Here is an 18,285-nt window from a genome sequence, read left to right on the forward strand (position 1 = left end):
ATAATTACAATATTAATAATAATAATAATATTATAATTATAATAACAATAATAATATTATAATTATAATAACATTAATAATATTATAATTACAATATTAATAATAATAATAATATTAATATTATAATTATAATAATGATAATTATAATATAATAATAATTCGTATTAATTAACTAATTTTGGCAATTAGTGACACTAATTTCTCAATTAGCTAATTAATTTCAATTTAAATTTTAATATATCTCCAAGGAAACATAACTCGAATTAAAGGGTGAAAAAAATTAAAATCAAATATTTCTCGCAATTAAAGAAAATTCCTCCTCTCAATGATTCTACGTTTTAAAAAATTTCTATATTATTATAGTAATATATATATATAAAAAAATCTGTATTTCGCGTTATTATTGAAAATTTCGTACTAAATAAATGACCATAATGAATAAATTTGTTTTCTTCGATTGTATTTTATAAATACATTCTTTACAATGTGTTCTAAAAAATATATAATTATAACGAAACGTCTGTTTCGTATAACAAATAGTAAATTGAAATCAAAAACAAAGAAATTGATTAACTGATAAATTTTTAGAAAAAGAATTCGATTTGTAAATATTGTAGTTTCTTGTAAGTATTGCAAATGACTCGTCGACTATGAGAAGAAAAAAGAACAATTACTATTTTTCGAGTCTTTTTCGTTTCCTATTTACTTTTTTTTTCTCTCTGTTTAACTTTGAAGAGCAGTTGTATTGAGACCAGGTGCTGGTTTCTGGATAACGTTGCCCAACAATTTTTTTATCTCCGCAATTGCTTTTCCGGGATTCAAGCCCTGGAAGTTTTTTATTATTTTATTTATTTATTAATTTATTATTATTTTTATTTATTTCAGTGAAATTTGACAAAACTTGCTTTTTTCGATTTTGAAAATTATTTTTAAGAATTTTATTAAGAATAAATTGACCTCGGATTATTGTAAATTTAATTTTTTTCGGACTATTTTCAAAAAATAAAAGTTTTTCGACTTATTTGAAAAAATGCGACTATTTCGATTTTTTCACGTATTGACAAAAAAAATACTATTTTCACTATAACTACTTATTTTCGTTTTTAGTGTAAAAAAAAACTAAGGTCGCATTTTTTTAACTCTTAATTCTCTTACATCGTTTTTTAAAAATTCTACTTTTTGCCGAATTTGGATAATTTTTTTTTGGAAAATATTGGAAAATCGTTAAAACGAAAATTTATTTTGATTTTTAAATGAAAACATACCTTGGGACAAGTTCGGGTACAATTCATAATTGTATGGCATCGAAATACGGAGAAGGGATCCCTCAGTTTTTCTAAACGTTTGTCGGATTGGGTGTCACGGGAATCGATAATCCATCTGTAAGCCTAAAACAATAATAAAATTTAATTAAAATTAGCAATTGAAATTTATTTCATTTAATAACAAAATTTAATTAAAAGTTAAAGTTAAAGTTTTCAAGACTAATAAAAATTTATGTTAATAAATAATAAAAGAATTCGACTAAAACTGAACGAAATTTTTTTTATTAATTAATAAAAGAATTTAATTCAGAGTTAACAAAAATTTATTTAATTAATAAAATTAATAAAGGAATGTAACAAATATTTAAAAAAAAATTAATTTTCGAAATACAATTCTTTAAAAATACGATTATACTTCAAAACAATTTTTAAAAGTAATAAAATTAAATTCTTCCAATTATAAAATTTATTTCAATGAAATTTCGAATAAAATTGTTCAAAAATTTAATAATTTTGAAAGGAAAAAAAAATATTTTTTTTTTAATAAACATTTAAATATTATACTTTTACGGCAATTAACATGTTAAAAAGATTTTAATTTCCTTTTTAATTATTTTTCAAAAATTTAGCTGCAATTCTTTTTTTTAAACAATTTTTATTAAAATTCAACGATAATTGTTAATTATTTAATATAGAAAAATTTTTTGTAAAACTTTTCGTAAAAAAAAATTTTTTTTTTTTTGTAAAACTTTCTAAATTTTTAGTTACGATTTTTCAAAAAATACAATAATAGGAATTCAAAAATAATTTTTTGTGCTGAGAAAATTTTTTAAATAAATATTTAATCATTATTTTTTCATAGGAATTAAAATTCTTCAAAACATTAAAATTCAAACTATTTTGAAATTAAACTAAAATTCTTCTTTAAATTAATTATTTTTAATAATTTTTGAAAAAATTTCTTTGAAAAAGTAGGAAACATTCAAAAACTTTCAAAGATTATAATTTGAAACTTTTTCAAAATTCAATTACATAATTCTAAAAAAAATAATTGATTACCTGACAAGAATTTTATTATATATGAAAATAATTTAATTCTTGGGAAGAAATTTATTAAAATTTCTAAAAATAATTGAATTCCTGACAAGAATTTTATTATTTATGAAAATAATTGAATTCTTGGGAAGAAATTCATTAAAGTTTTTAAAAATATATAATATAAATTAAATTCTTTCGACGAATTTTAATAAAAATTTTTAAGAATAATTACATTTTTCGAGAAATTTCATTTTAAATTGTATTGAAAATAATTGAAATTCTACAATGAGTTTTATTATTTATAAAAATAATTGAAAACCTATATATAGAATTTTATTATTTATGAAAATAATTGAATAGAATTTCTGTGAAATTTTTATTAATTCATTATTTTTCCTTCATAAATATTTGAATATTGATTTTTTTTATATTTTTCGGAATTTCTGAATAAAATTTTTTTTGAGTTTAAATTTAAGAATCTAATATTCATGACTAATAAAAACGAGAGGGAAAAATTACCTGCATTAGAACGGCAGGACCTAGATATTTGTCTCCATTCCACCAATAAGATGGACAGGAAGTACTGCAACATGCGCACAATATGCATTCATATAATCCATCCTAAAAAAACGCAAAATGTTATTTTTCTTTTTTTATTCATTACGAATTAGAATTATTTATTCATTACAAGAAAGTAAATTGCCGTATAGAGTTTTTTTACAACAATTGTTGATTTTTGCTGCATTTTTTTCGTTTTTTAAATTTATTCTTTTAAATTTTGCAAAATGTTTCACTTTTTCATATCAATGGCGAAAAAAATAGCGTATGCGGCTTGCACGCAGCAATTTTTATTTTAGGTTCGAATGATTTTAATACTCGGTGTCTGTGCGATTTTTGGGAAAAATTTTGTTGATTTAGTGATAACTAACCAATTTCTGACGATCGTCCGTACTTTGAAGGTATTGTTGCGTCGATTCTTTCTTTGCATCGGAACGTTGTAGCCAAGGTTCAATATTGCGATACTGATTGTAAAAATTCGTCATATCCGGCACTAAATCCTTAACGATGTACATGTGCGGCAATGGATAAATCTTACTCGCACTGTTCAAGTCCGACTCAATTTTGCTGTTACAAAAAATTACAATTTTCAAATTAGATACAATTTAAATATATAATAATATTTTAAATGTTTTAAATCAATTATTTTTCATTGTATTCTCTTTATTTTCATTTTTTTATTTATTTTTTCATTTTATTCTTTTTATTTTCATTTTTTTTATTTATTTTTTTATTTTATTCTCTTTATTTTCATTTTTTTTTTAAATTTATTTTTAAATTTTTGTTTTTATAAAGAAAAATATTAATTTTGTAACCTGATACATGCGAGAGTATTCGATCCTCCAATATTCATGGCGCAAGATCCGCAAATTCCTTCACGGCACGATCGTCGAAACGTTAGGGTTGGATCAATTTCGTTCTTTATTTTAATCAACGCGTCCAAAACCATCGGACCACATCTGTGAAATTCAAAAAAAAAATATATTATTTAAATATATTCCTTAAAAAAAAAAAAAAAATTATTCCTATTTAATCCTGAATTTTTTTAGTTTAGAAAAATTTAATAATTTTCTTGACTTAAGAGCTAAAAAAAAAGTGAACTTACGTATTTAAATCAACCTTATACTCTTTCATGTAAGGTTTTTCATCAGGCTTGTCAGGATTCCAGCGATAAATTGAAAATGTCTTCAATCTCGCCTCTGCGCTCTGTCCCGCTGACACGTGCAATGCTCGAACCTAAATTTTTTTTAATTGTTTGATTATAATTATTTTTAATTTTTATTTTTTCCAAAAGAAAATATTAATTAATATTATTTATATTTTTAAACATTGTTAATAGTTAAATTAATAATTAATATTAAATATTATTTAAATATAATATTATAATTAATATTATTATTAATAATAATAATATTATTATAATTAATATTTTTAGTATTAATAAATATCTTTATCGTCCTTCGATATTTAATAATTGAAAATCTGATTATTATTGTCATTTTGTGATCTTATTTTCAGTTAATATTTTTAGAAAATAAAATCAAAATTTGGTCCGAATTATGAAAAAAAATGAGGAAAAACTAAAAATTAAAAAAAAAATTGAAAAGAAACGAGAAAATACCAAACAAAATAAAGAACTAAACCAATAATAGTAATAAATTGAAAAAGAATCGAGTTTCAAGAAAATAAAAAACTCGAAAAGACAAATTTTAACTCGTAAAAGAAAAAAATGAGAAACATTTCGAAAATTTAGAGAATAATTAACAACTAAAAATAAAAATATTATGTAATTAAAATTGCGACTGTTTATGTCATATATTTTTCAAAATTGCACAAAATAACGAAACAAAATCGAGGTTATGCCCCAACATTATATTATTATAATGTGGAAAAAAGACACATTGTTAAAATTCCAGCAAACAAAAACAAATACAAACAATAGCATAAATAATAAGTATAATGAATGGAAAGAAAATCTTTTAAGTAATAATTCCCCTTTTTTACTATAAAAAGAAATTTAAATTATTTCCAATGACAGCCATATTGAAAAATTTAATTGTCAAAATGCAATTAATAATAAAACAAAAAATCAACTTGACAATGAATTTAAATACTCACTTGTTTTAATGCATTTCTGCACGTTTGCGGGACAATGTTCGCCATCTTTGCGTAACACTATTCACTTCTTTCTTTTTTTTAAAAACTAAAAACGACAATATTTTCTTGTTATTTAATTATGTAACGAATTAAAAATTGTAAAAAAAATTTCTTTTCAACACTCGAATCAGCTGTGAGATGTGAATCGATTAGATTCGATTAATCGAAACCGCGCCATCTGGCGGGAATTTCGAAAAACAGATTCAGCGCCGGGAAAATTTGAATTCTAAAAAAAGAATAGAAAAAGTTTTTTATTTCTTGAATAAATAATAATAATAGAGAAAAAAATGTTTATATAAACAAATAATATCGTAAATATAATAAGTAGAAAATTATCTACAAATAGAGATTTTTTATAAAGTTATTAGAAAAAAAATTGACAGGGAATTCGAAAGAATTCAATTATTTTCTATTTTAAATCAATTTACCAGAAAAGGCACAAAAACTAACTAATTATTAATTAATTGAAGAAGAAAAAATTTACGTTTTTTTTAAATTTATCGACAAGTTGCGAAAGAAAAGATTAAAAATTGTTATTTTTAAAAAAATCGTCTGCTAGTCAGTCATCACAATTCGCTTTAAATATATCATCAATTTTGTAAATACGACAAAAAATGTTTTTCGTTTCTTGAAAATGTTTCGATTTTTAACAAAAAACAAGTGCTGAAGATGATAATTAAAACATACAGGTATGCTATAATAAGAATTCTCTTTTTTTCCATTGTTTTCGGGGGTAAAATTGTTACCAACAAATTTGAGGTTATGTTCAAGGACATTTTTTTCCCATGCGTAATATTTTTACTTGTTTTTACTATTTTCCCTATTTTCTCATAGTTAATTATTCAATTTTACTTTCTTTTTAACATTACATTAGAAAAAAATAAGTAATAATTAATTAATAAATAATATTTCTTTATTCAAAAAATCCATCACAAAATTTTCGAATTACTGATTTCAAATTTTTTAATTAAATTAATTAATTAATTTTTCTTAGGTTAATTTTTAATTAATTCTGATTTTTATCAACAAAATACATTTATTTTGTTTTCTAAATGTTTTAAAATTAATATTCGTCTATTTTTCTGTTGCAAAAGAACTTAAATAATTTAATTATTCGAAGTCTTCAAATCTAATCGCAAAAATAATTAAATTCATGATTTACGTAGTTTTTAAGTTAAAAATTAAAAATTAATCGAAATTTAGTTAATTAATTTCAAAATTGATATTTAACAGATGTTTTTTCACAATTAAACGAATTACTGGAAATGGAAGTTCTCGAGGAATATCCACTTTCGATAAAAGCAGAACGAAAGAATACGAAAGTCGAAAATTAATTGGGTAATTAATTATTTATTAAAAAATGTTTCTTTAAGCGATGGTAAAAATTTATTTATAAAAGTACAAAGATATTTAAATAAATTAATTTAGTTATTAAATGAAATGAAATGAAATGAAATTAATTTAATTTAATTAAAATAAATACAATTAAATTGAATTAATTAAATTAAGTTACATTAATTAAATTAAGTTAAATTAATTTAATTAAAATATAAATAAATTAAATTAATTTAATTAAAATAAATAAAATTAAATTGAATTAATTAAAAATTAATTTTTTAATTATCTTTTTTCAGATTTTCAATGGAACAAATGTACAATGTGGTCGCCGACGTGGAGAATTACAAGAATTTCGTGCCATTTTGCAAAACGTCAACGATAATTGAGCGAACGAAAGATTATAAGAAGGCAAAGCTGGTCATTGGTTTTCCGCCAATTAATGAGAGTTATCTATCGAAAGTGACGACAATTCATCCACGTTTAGTGAAGGCCGAATGCACTGATGGTAAATTATTCGATCATCTCAATACTCTTTGGATATTTAGTCCAGGATTGAAAAATAATCCACAAACGTGTCTCGTTGATATTTCCATTTCATTTGAATTTCGTTCGATTTTTTATTCGCACGTGGCGAATTTATTTTTCAACGAAGTCGTACGACAAATGGAAAATGCCTTTGTCCAAGAGGCGAAGAGAAAATACGGTCGGCCCTGCATTAAAACAGTTCGCCTCGAACGGTGATGAAAAAAAGGTTTTTTTTTTAATTTTTTCCTTTTGAATTTCTTTTATGACAATTTTTTTTCTTTGAGGAAAATTACAATTATTTCTCTGAATTTTTTTCAATTTTCCCCTTTTTAATTTCTTTTATGACAACTTTTTTTTATGAAAATTACAATCATTGTTTTCTTAATTTTTTGATTTTTTTTTTACTTTTTTCAATTTTCTCTTTCAGTAATTTAAAAAAATTACATAAAAGGAAAAATTACTAAAAGAAAAATTATAATAATTTTTCTTTTAGTATTTTTTTCATTCCTGAAAGAGAAAATTGAAAACATTTTTTTTTTTATTAATTTTTTTCCTACAGTAACAAAAACTTTTTTTTAAACTAACATATTTTGTCGGTTTGTTTCAATTTTTAATTTTTCTGATATTTTTCATTTTTCTTTTCCTTTTGTATTTATTTATTTATTTATTATTTTCTCCAAGACAGATTTGTAAAATTTGTAAATAATTGTTAATTATTTTTAGTGATAAGTGACTGTGAAAACGACACTTTTATTGCTATGCACAAGAAATAAATTTTATTAAATAAATATTTTACGAACCAATTGCAGACGAAATTAATTTACAAACATTTATTAAGAAAAGTCATAATAATAACAATTATAATAATTTAAGCAAAATTTTACGATTTATTTATTAATTATGAAAATAATTTAATTCTCATAAATATTTAATTATCAAAATTTTTCAAAGTAATTAAATTTCTGACAAGAATTTTATTCGAATTCTTTCAAATAATTAAATTCTTGTAAAAGTTTTATAAATTTTTATCATTAAAAATTAGGAATTGTTAGTTGTAAATTATTAATAAATAATAATAATAATAATAATAATAATAATATTAATAATAATAATTAAATATTAAATTTGTATTAATCGTTAATTTTTAATAATGGTTGTTAATAATTATGTTTATAATTATTTATTTTATTTCATTTTTAGCAAAAAAAAATCAATTTTATTTTAAAAACAGAAGAACATTAAAAAAAATGAAAATCTGTTTAAAAAATATAAATTTATTTCTTTCTCTTTTTAAACTTGAGATTTAATGCTAAAAAATAAAAAATATTCTTTATTTTTTCTAAAAAAAATTGACATTAATTCAATTTTTAAATAAAAAAGTTATGATACGACGAGTGAAGCCTTTATTTCTTGCTTCAAATTTTTATGAAATTAATAAAGATTTACGATTCAGAGGTAAACAAAATAAAAATTCATAAACATTTTATTATAATTTATTATATTTTAATTTCAAAACAACTTTTTTATTATTCTTATTATTATTATTGTAATTATATTTCAATTTCAATTGATTCCCTACAATCAAAATTAAAATTAAAATTAATTAAATTTATTTATTATCAAGTGAAAATTTTCTTTTTTCTTCTTTTGACAGCAAAATCACGACAAAAATGTAATTCACTTGATAGTGTAAAAATAAGAAGAAAGCAAAAAAGGGTAAAATTATTATTTATTTTTATTATTATTATTATTATTATTATTATTATTATTATTATTGAATCCCATTTTTTAAATATTTGATTCACTGATATTTTTTTCGCTTTAACAAAAATTTTTTTTTTGAAGGCCTTGTTTGGAAAAAAGTATTTTGAAAAAAGATTAATGACTCGATCTAGAAATAAATTGGAAAAAAAACTTGATACAATTTTTAGAGGTAAAAAAATAAATATACAGTAATAAATAAATAATCACTATAATAATAATTAAATATCAAATTATATAAAATGCAAAGTGGTTTCTAAAGTAATTTTTTTTTGTTTGTTAATCATTTAAAATTAATTCATTTATTAAAAATTAAGATTCATTTTAAAACAAAAATTTTAATAAATTAACGAACTAGAAATTAAATTTAAATTAAAAATTAAAATTAAATTACATTTTTTATTTTGAATTTATTTTATCATAAAATTTTTCTCGTAGAATTACATTAAAAAAAAATAACAATTATTTCGTTTAAGTAGAAAATTTAAGTGACACTCAGACTAATTATTCCGATGATGTGTGGAATAATAGATTAATTAATTATTTCGATAATAAATTTCTCGAGGTATGTAAAAAGTAAATTAGTAAAAAAAAAAGAATTTTTTCTTCTTTAAATTAAAAATTTACATTATAAAATTAAAAAAATTATAATTATAAATGAAAATTGAACATTTTTTAGGATGAATTGCTATTGAAATCGAATTTAAATGTCACAATGCAAATTGATGAGATAAAAAATAATAACGAATTTTTACTGTCAATTGGAAAAGGAACGGCATTACTTTTATATTTACATTTTTTGCTCTCATATTTTCTGTCATTTTCAATCAGTGAACAATATGAGGAATTATTTGAATGTTGTGAAATTCCAACAGTTGGAGATTAAAATTTTACTTCCGGGTGAATGAATTGTTTTAAAAATTTATTATTATTTAAAGAATGTTAATATTTTCCGCAATTACTGTTTATTTCCATTTTCATTCAGATTTTTAATATTTTAATATTTAATAATTTACTACTTTATTATTATTGCCTATTATTTTTATTTTTATTATTATTCTATTTTTATTATTTATCTGCTATTTTATTATTAATATTTTAAATTATTAGTATTTAAAATCTTTACTATTTACTATTTTGTTTTTATTATTCAATTTATATTATTTATTTATTATTAATATTTCAAAATAATTCTCTGGTTTAGAATAAATTAATTACAATAGTAATAATTTTCTCAGTAAGTTTTGATTTTCTGTTCAATAAATTTTTATTTTATTATTTGTTACTTAATTTATTTAATTATTATGAACGTGGGTTTAATATTTTATTTTTATTATTTTGTTATTCATTTTTTACTATTTCGTTTTTATTTATTTATTTATTCAATTTATTCAATTTATTCAATTTTCAATTTAATTTTAGGAAAATTTTTTTTTTATCCTTTTTTATTATTTATTTGCTATTTTATTTATTAGTTCAAAATAATTCTCTGGTTTAGAATAAATTAATTATAAATTATAATAATACTTTTTTTTAGTAATTTTTAGTTTTTTGTTCATTAAACTAATATTATTTGTTCGAAATAAAATTTGGGAGAATTTTCTATCCTCTTATTTTATTTTCGTGGCCTTTCTTTTGATTAATATTTAACAATATTACAATTGTTACCAATTTTTTTTTCTTTCATCATTAAATTGGCTTTAGCGAAACTCTATAACCATTTTTTGACCGAATGGAAATATCAGTTTTGAGTTTAATTTCCTCCATTTTACATTGCGATGAGATTTTGTAAAAGAGAAGAAAATTGGAAATTATTGTTTTTAAACTCATCATTGCGTAACGTTGACCTAAAAAAAAAGAAAAATTTAGTTTTTTTTTAAATAAAAATTCTACTTTTTAATAATAAAAATTCTATTTCTTTAAAATAAAAATTCTATTTTTTTTTAGAAAATTTTTTTTTTGAAAAATATTTTTAAAAAGATAAAATAAAATAAAAATGAGTCACCAATGCATCCCATTGGACCGGCACTGAAGGGAATAAATGAATAAGAATGACGCTCTGCAGCTTGCACTGGATCAAATCTCTCTGGATTGAATATTTCCGGTTCAGAAAAATACTCCGCATTTCTTTGCGTTAAAAATGGCACTAAAATTATTTGACAACTTTCTGGTATTGTACACGAATCTGCAAAAAGAAAGAGGAAAAATAATTACAGTTAATGATTTTAAAACTAGAAATTTCTTTTTTCGTATAATTAGAAAATTAGTGAATAAAAATCATTTTTACATTTTTAAGTCTCAAATTGATTTTAAAACCGAAAAAGGAAGTTTTAATCGAATTAAATTAAGAAAATATTACATTTTTTTCAAAAATAATTCAAAAATAGTTATAATTGAAAAATTGGTAAATAAAAACAATTTTTTTCATTTTCAAGTCTCAAATCGATTTTAAAACCAAAAAAAAGGAATTTTAATCGATTTAAATTTTTTTTCATTTTAAAGCCTCGAATCGAATTTAAAATCGAAAAAATACGTTTTCGTCGATTTAAATTAAGAAAAAAATTTTTTTTTTCAAAAATAATTCGAAAAGGCTCATAATTGAAAAATTGGTAGATAAAAACAATTTTTTTTCAATTTCAAATCTCGAATCGATTTTAAAACCGAAAAAAGGAATTTTAATCGATTTAAATAAAAAAAAATATCACATTTTTTCAAAAAAAATTCGAAAAGGCTGAAAATAGAAAAATTGGTGAATATAAATGTCTTTTTTTATTTTAAAGTCTCGAATCGACTTTAAAATCGAAAAAATACGTTTTAGTCGATTTAAATTTTAAAAAAAAGGATTTTTTCAAAAATAATTCGAAAAGACTCGTAAAAATAATTATTCGAGGCACTGAATGTTAATTTCCTTTTTTTACCCAATTTTATTTCGTCCATCGCTGTTCGTGCCATTAACGGCGCAATGGGAAACAATCGAAGAGTCTCTTTAATAATTTTATCAACAATTTTCAATTGCGAGAGTTTATCTCCATCAATCGAATTATTCTTTTGAAGAATTTTTGTCACTTCATTTCTCGCTTTTTCCTGAATTTCCGGATGAATTCCCAGCATTAAAATTGCAAAACTTGAAATTACCGCTAAAGTGTCTTGAGCCTGGAATAAATTTTAAAAGTTTTAAATAGAATTAAAAGTAAAGTTTTAAATAGAATTAAAAATAAAATTTTAAATACAATTAAAAATAAAGTTTTAAATAGAATTAAAAATAAAGTTTCAAATAAAAATACTAAATTTATTTTTAAGTATAGAAACAAAAGAATAAAAAATGAAAAATTTACCGCTAAATAAATTGTTATCATTTCATCTTTCAGTTCCTCGTCGGTCATTCCATTGTCCGATGTCTCCAAAATATTCAAAATTCGATCTAAAATTGAATTTCTATTCTCTCCACGTAATCGTCTCTTTTTTACTATTTTTATGCACTTGAAATAACAATTTGAAAAAAATTATATTTAAAATAATTGAATTTCATTTTTATTTGTGAATAATTCAGACAAAAATTCAGAATTTTATTTAAGTTGTCGACTATTTACTTTGTAATTTCAGAATAAGGAGATACGTAAAATACTTCTTGTTACAATATAATTAAATTAATAAAATAAAAATAAAAATTTCTATTTTAAAAAAAAATTAATAAAATAAAAATAAAGATTTCTATTGTAAAGAAAATTAATAAAATAAAAATTTCTATTTTAAAAAAAATTAATAAAATAAAAATTGAAATTTTCTATTTTAAAAAAAATTAATAAAATAAAAGTATAAATTTTTATTTAAAAAAAATTAATAAAAATAAATAATAAAATAAATAATAAATAAATAAATTTCTTCTATAATGCAGTTAAAATAAATATTTCATGTAAAAATTGAAATTTACTTGTTTTACAAAATTGCCCAAAACTTCACGTCCTTTCGAATGTATTTTGTAGTTTTCCGTCAATTTGAAAATCCAGTCAGGATAGAGCCAAACTTTCATCACTCGATCGTGAACCACTCGGTACATTCTAAAATTTAAAAAGCGATAAATAATTATAGAAAATAAAATTTTTTCATATTTTAATTTTATTCCATATTTTTTTTTCTCACTCGGCAGAATAGTGTAAAAATTCCTTATTAGAATCAACTAATGAATCGATGTCATCACGTCCCATTATAGTTTCTAAAATGTAAAACAGAAAATTTGTTGCCTAAAAATTTTAAATCCTATAATTAAAAAATAAAATTGAAAATATTAATTTTTTTCGTTTACTTTTAATATTTTTAATTTTATTACTTTAAAAATATTTATTAATTTATTAATTAAAAATATTAAAAATATTAATGATTTTGTTTGCTTTTAATATTTTAAATTTCATTTTAATTATCAATTATTTAATTAATTTATTTGAATTTTAAGTTATTGTTTATAAAATTAAAAATTTTTAATTAAAATAATACTAAAAAGCTGTCTTTGGAAAAATTAAAAATAAATCGAAAAAGAAGGAAAAAAATTTGATTTTTATAATTTTTGGAATTTTTTTTATAAATTATATTTATTATATAAATGGAAAATAAATAATTTACCACAAACAATGTTGGCAGTGCAAAGTTCTATTGGTCCGAGAATATCAATTTCTTTTCCATCGGCCAATGATTTTAATTCTCTCATTAAAATTTTACTGTGTCGATCAAAGACACTTGAAAATTCGTCGAGAACTTTTTGCGTCAATATGTGGGCAACAATTTTTCGATGTGATTTCCATATTGGTCCTAGAAAAAAAAATTATTTTTTAGATTACTTTTTCTATTAATTTTTTTTATTTATTTTTATTATTTTATTTTTTTATTTATTTACATTTTTGATACTATTTTTATTTTATTGCTTTACTTTTTAATTATAAAAAATTATATTTACCCGAACCACTGATGAGGCCTTCTCCAATGAACGGTTTCAAAAATTGATAAGAAAATCCCTTTTTATTCGCTTTCGGACTATTTAAAATTATCTATATATAAAAAAATTATTATTTTCTTAATTATTATATAGAGTATTTTTTTATAATTTTTTTTTTAAATTAAATTTTTAATTTTTAATTCAAATTTTTAATTTTTATAATTAAGAAAATTCGGTCGATTTTTATTATAATTTTTATAATAAAAAATTTAACTAAAAAAAAATTTATAAAATTTATTTTTAACCAATGTTTTTAAATTGGATTCGAAAAAAATGCTTGTAGAATTTTTAAGTGACAAAATGCAATCGAAATAATAAAATAAAAAATATATTCTCAAAAGTCGTTGTGTGCCTTCATTCAACGATATAAGAAACGAGTCCTGAATAACAAATTTAAACCATAAAGGAAATTTATTTTTGGACTTCCAGCTTATATAATCGTTATATATTATAAAATAGATAAAAAAGAATTTATTTAAAATAATAAGAAAAAAAAACCAAAAAAATTTTATTTATTACTTTATTTTTTTTTTAATAATAATTAATACCTATTTTTTAAATTATTCTCACCTCTAGATCTCGTGGTTTTGTGATAATTACACACAACATTGGACCTAGCCACAATCTTATTGGTGTTAAATTAACATAAGGTTTAACAATTTTTACCGCACGTTCCAATAATTCTGTTCAAAAACAAATTTATGTCAATAATAAAATATTAAATTATTTTTTATTATTATTATATTAAAATTATATTAAAATATAATAGAAAATACAATTATATTAAAATTACATTTTTTTATTATTATATTATTCTATTTTTTTCGTTTTATTTGTTTAGAAACAAATTTTTAAGTCGTTCACAAACTACGTTTCCTTATTTTGGATAAATTCCCACCCCCCTCCTTAGTTTTTGACCTTTTTTACATAAAAAATAAAATATAGGCGATGGTCGTAGTCGTTAAGGCGCGTGAAGTGATGAGTGGAACTTTTAGGGTCAGTGGTTCGATCCCCAGCGTCCAGAGATCAAATAAAATATTTTCCCCCAATTCCCTTCTGTGTAACGTACTTTGTGAACGCACCCTAATTAAATTTCATCTATTATTTTATTTATTTGAAATTCTATAAATAAATTAATTTTTGCTTTATTATTAATTATTTTATTTATCATTTAGTATTTCTTTATTATTAATTAATTATTTAGTATTTCTTTATTATTAATTATTTATTATTCGTTTACCTTCCGGTTTGCAGGCGAAATTAAAAGCATTTCCAATTAATGGATAGGCGAAAGGACCCGGTAATGTAACGGCTAACTTGACAAGTCGAATCCATTTTGTTTGAAATAAATAAATAATAAAAAAAGACGTTACGATTAGAATAAAAATATCTAAAAGGAAAAATAATCATTTCTTACTTTTTGTAATTTTTTTTTTTTTTGATAATTCGTTTTTAATATAGTACAAATATTTAATTTATTAATTTTGTTTAGAATTTTATTACCGGAGAAGCCGAGGAGAATTTCCAAAAACATTGTGTTTTAAAAATAGCTTAATGTTTAGTACACTGAATACTTTTCGTAACTGCAACGAATTTGTATTTGGCAGTCGCATTTTAATTTTATTTACTACTCTCACTTCGTTTTTGTATTTAAAATTTTTGTCACGAATAAAAAGGGGGGAATTCCTTATTTATTATGTACGTTTATTGGGTTTATTGTTTAACGACAATGTAAGTTTCCAAAACCGACTGCCCAACCTTGCTACTTGAAATTTCCGGAAACGGAAAATTTCCAAGGTTGGGTAGTTAACATCACCAAAAACTTAAAGGCCTATGCACAATTGCTTCATTTCTATTATTTATAATTTTAAATATTTCAAATTAAGGAACTTTAGTTGCAAATATTGTCATTGATTTGTCAATAAGTTGTTATTATATGTACATAAAGAACAATTTTAAACAATTTAAAGTTGTATTTTGGTTAAAAATTAGACAATAAAAAAGGTATGTACATGGTATGTAATAACGATTTGGAAAACATAACCTACAAATTGACAAAAATTTCTAAACTTCTAACCCTTTTAACTGATTGCAAGAAATTGAAAATTTTGAAACAGATTAAAAAAAGTGTAGGAATATTGAATAATTTACAGGTGATAAGGTCTCGCAATAATAAATATACTTTTTTTTCTATACTAAAATATACAAATACTTTTTATTTATAATATTATTACGAATACTTTAAAAGAAATGTAGATGAGCTGAGTTTGTCGGAATGTTAATTATTGTGCAATTTTTTTTGTGTATTATTTCATCATCATCTTCATCATCATTATAAATTGATTACGATATTTATATATCCAGAGATTCCAGAGTCTAATCAAGTCTTATTGTATATTATTCAAATATTACAATTTTATTTTATTTATATTTTATATGCACTTGCATTGCGGCTAATACATTTTTTTGGTTGTAGCCTAATGAAAAATTTTCCTATTGGACAATTTTATTATCTAATTGATATAAATTTCTTGTTTTTTTTTTTATTTATTTTATTTCTGCTGATCGAAAGGTTATTACAGTCTAAATTCTTTCTTATTAATATAATTATTGTGAAAATTTTGTTATGAATGCCCCTTTAAAATTTGTTGCACTAAAAATTAAAAGCCACTAAAAATTTTAGGTTATGTTTAACAATTCCTATAATTTTTGAACTCTTACAAAAACTGTAATTAGGATAATTTAAATGACAAAGTTACGTAAACATTCATAACAAAATTCCCAGTTGTAAATGTTATACAATATTTATAAAAAAAAAATGTATTACGAGGCACAATTTTCAAATCTGTCGATGTCGTATCGCCGGCTTTTTTTTCATTTTTTTTCTTGACTTGAAAATTTAAATATCGCTGTCATTCTTGTCAATAACAATATTGTTGAACAATAATTGTTAATAATCAACGTATTGTTTAAAGGACTGTCCAAAATAGATTTTTTTTATTGAGAAAAGGTAATAATGAGTTAGAAAAGGAAGGACGTATCTCATTCTTTCTGTTTTTGAAACAAAAAGACAGTATGGACAGACCTTAATAAACGATTAAAGGTACCGTCCCATGACGGCGTAAAAGCGTCGGCGTAAAGCAGAAATCGTGCGATAGAAAGAGATGAACAGATATCACGTTCTCACTCACTCACATGGTTTACGCTTTACGCCGACGCTTTCACGCCATCATGGGACGGTACCTTAATAATTGACGTTTATACGGACTCTTTATTTTAAGAATTTCTTTATTAATACGTTTTTGTCTATTATTACGTTTCGTTGTGCGAGTATCATTTTAAGGCATATTATTAATAATTTTGGCACTTTGATTATTTTATTTATAATAAAAAAAAATTGCACTATTTAGGATATTTGTTTCTCTGTAAATTTTAGCCATTTTTTCTTAGCACATACGTTTTATAAAGTATTTTCATTAATTTTAATACTTTTATCTACATTAGCGTCACATTTGTTTTATGCCACATTCTCTGCGGGCTAAATTTTTGAGGTTAATGGCTAAAGTTTGTATACGTGTATATTTATATATATTTATATTGTCCATTGAGGCGGGGGACGCTTTCGACATTTTTATGAGGATAGCTTCAACAGATCACTTTAACGAACGTAAAGTAATGGAAGACTCACAAGTAAATAAAAAATTGATCTTTATTTTTACGTTTTGATTGTTTTTTTAAATGAGTTATGGCAGTGTTCGCAGTTTTCTTTCAAAAATTAGTTATTTGACACGCTATAGAGATAGGCAATTCGAGGTTATGTTCCGTTATGCTCTATTTCGATTCTTGGAAAATTTAAGGTCAGTGCACAATAATTTCAAACCTTGAGGTAGAAAAGGACAGAGATATATTTGTGTTCTTTTCTATCTCATGCATCTCGTTTCCGTATGTTCCTTGATTCTTTTTTCCATACTACGTTTTAATTCACCGATGTAAGTGGCAGAAGAATTATTACAATTTATTAAATTTGCAAACAATACCGGTTTGGTTCCATTTTTGTAAGTTCCATCCTTTCCTAGTTTACGTATTTCCCGTATTTCTTTTATACAAAAAGGAAACATAACCTAAAATTTTTGTCCTTTTCTCTAGAGTGGGTCAGAATTCTTTAAACAACCGGAAGTATATTTGTTCTTGTGCAGAATTATTTTGTGATAAATACAATATTAAGAGTTCGCTGAAATAAAGTTTGTAATTTTTTTTTTGCATCAAATGCTACGAAATAAATTTAGTTTTCTCTTATCTAGATAATATTGACTCGAATTATATTCTGTTAGTCTAGGGACAATTTTTTTTGCTATTAAAATAAATAAATCGAAATATTTTCTTTACGGCATAAAAATTTAAAAAAAAAATTAAAATCATAAATTTTTTTTGACCTTTTAGACAAATATATTCAATTCTGACTAGGGGGTTGGCAATTTTTTTTAAAATTCTATCCACATATATGTAATTGAAACGCATTTTGTAAAATAATTGTAGTGAAATTAACACTTTACACTTCACAGAAACTTAAAAATATGCTAAAATGTATGTTTTTGAGGTTAGGAACGTTTGTTTACCCTTATTTTATACATAGAGATAATAGTGGTAAACAGACGT

At 21.7% G+C, this 18,285-nt stretch overlaps 3 protein-coding genes across 5 annotated transcripts; 1 reads left to right on the forward strand and 2 right to left on the reverse strand.

Moving 5' to 3' along the window:
• Positions 1-439: 439 nt before the first annotated feature.
• On the reverse strand, positions 440-5,150 carry LOC122504880 (succinate dehydrogenase [ubiquinone] iron-sulfur subunit, mitochondrial). The gene is made up of 7 exons (XM_043616203.1): positions 4,980-5,150; positions 3,967-4,097; positions 3,677-3,820; positions 3,233-3,428; positions 2,823-2,924; positions 1,266-1,388; positions 440-825 (listed from the first exon to the last, which is right to left on the reverse strand). The coding sequence occupies exons 1-7, from the start codon at positions 5,022-5,024 to the stop codon at positions 724-726; spliced, it is 843 nt and encodes a 280-aa protein (XP_043472138.1). The 5' UTR covers positions 5,025-5,150; the 3' UTR covers positions 440-723.
• A 418-nt stretch (positions 5,151-5,568) lies between these two features.
• LOC122504907 (coenzyme Q-binding protein COQ10 homolog B, mitochondrial) lies at positions 5,569-7,224 on the forward strand. The gene is made up of 3 exons (XM_043616236.1): positions 5,569-5,707; positions 6,252-6,356; positions 6,653-7,224. Exons 1-3 carry the CDS (start codon positions 5,688-5,690, stop codon positions 7,095-7,097), a joined length of 570 nt encoding a protein of 189 aa, XP_043472171.1. The 5' UTR covers positions 5,569-5,687; the 3' UTR covers positions 7,098-7,224.
• A 3,032-nt stretch (positions 7,225-10,256) lies between these two features.
• On the reverse strand, positions 10,257-18,091 carry LOC122504882 (cytochrome P450 4C1-like). Of its 3 annotated transcripts, none has more exons than XM_043616206.1 (11): positions 15,133-18,091; positions 14,870-14,941; positions 14,200-14,312; positions 13,591-13,681; positions 13,260-13,445; positions 12,783-12,855; positions 12,574-12,700; positions 11,978-12,121; positions 11,561-11,795; positions 10,648-10,827; positions 10,257-10,489 (listed from the first exon to the last, which is right to left on the reverse strand). In XM_043616206.1, the coding sequence occupies exons 1-11, from the start codon at positions 15,161-15,163 to the stop codon at positions 10,332-10,334; spliced, it is 1,410 nt and encodes a 469-aa protein (XP_043472141.1). In that variant the 5' UTR covers positions 15,164-18,091; the 3' UTR covers positions 10,257-10,331. The 3 variants fall into 3 exon arrangements, with proteins under 3 accessions (XP_043472141.1, XP_043472142.1, XP_043472140.1); XM_043616207.1 differs by having other exon boundaries at positions 14,870-14,945; XM_043616205.1 differs by having other exon boundaries at positions 14,870-15,019.
• Positions 18,092-18,285: the final 194 nt, after the last annotated feature.

The sequence above is a fragment of the Leptopilina heterotoma genome, unplaced genomic scaffold (assembly GCF_015476425.1).
Source record: "Leptopilina heterotoma isolate Lh14 unplaced genomic scaffold, ASM1547642v1 Lhet_325, whole genome shotgun sequence".
NCBI lineage: Eukaryota > Metazoa > Arthropoda > Insecta > Hymenoptera > Figitidae > Leptopilina > Leptopilina heterotoma.

Coding starts and splice junctions, on each gene's coding strand:
- LOC122504880 (XM_043616203.1), bottom strand. CDS start 5,024: ATGGCGAACATTGTCCCGCAAACGTGCAGAAATGCATTAAAACAA. Junction 2,925..3,232: donor CGGACGATCGTCAGAAATTG/GTTAGTTATCAC, acceptor GCGTTTTTTTAG/GATGGATTATATGAATGCAT. Junction 1,389..2,822: donor GTCCTGCCGTTCTAATGCAG/GTAATTTTTCCC, acceptor TTATTGTTTTAG/GCTTACAGATGGATTATCGA.
- LOC122504907 (XM_043616236.1), top strand. CDS start 5,688: ATGATAATTAAAACATACAG. Junction 5,708..6,251: donor ATGATAATTAAAACATACAG/GTATGCTATAAT, acceptor GATATTTAACAG/ATGTTTTTTCACAATTAAAC. Junction 6,357..6,652: donor GAAAGTCGAAAATTAATTGG/GTAATTAATTAT, acceptor ATCTTTTTTCAG/ATTTTCAATGGAACAAATGT.
- LOC122504882 (XM_043616205.1), bottom strand. CDS start 15,163: ATGTTTTTGGAAATTCTCCTCGGCTTCTCCG. Junction 12,856..13,259: donor CACTGCCAACATTGTTTGTG/GTAAATTATTTA, acceptor TTTACATTTTAG/AAACTATAATGGGACGTGAT. Junction 12,701..12,782: donor TTTTTACACTATTCTGCCGA/GTGAGAAAAAAA, acceptor TTTAAATTTTAG/AATGTACCGAGTGGTTCACG.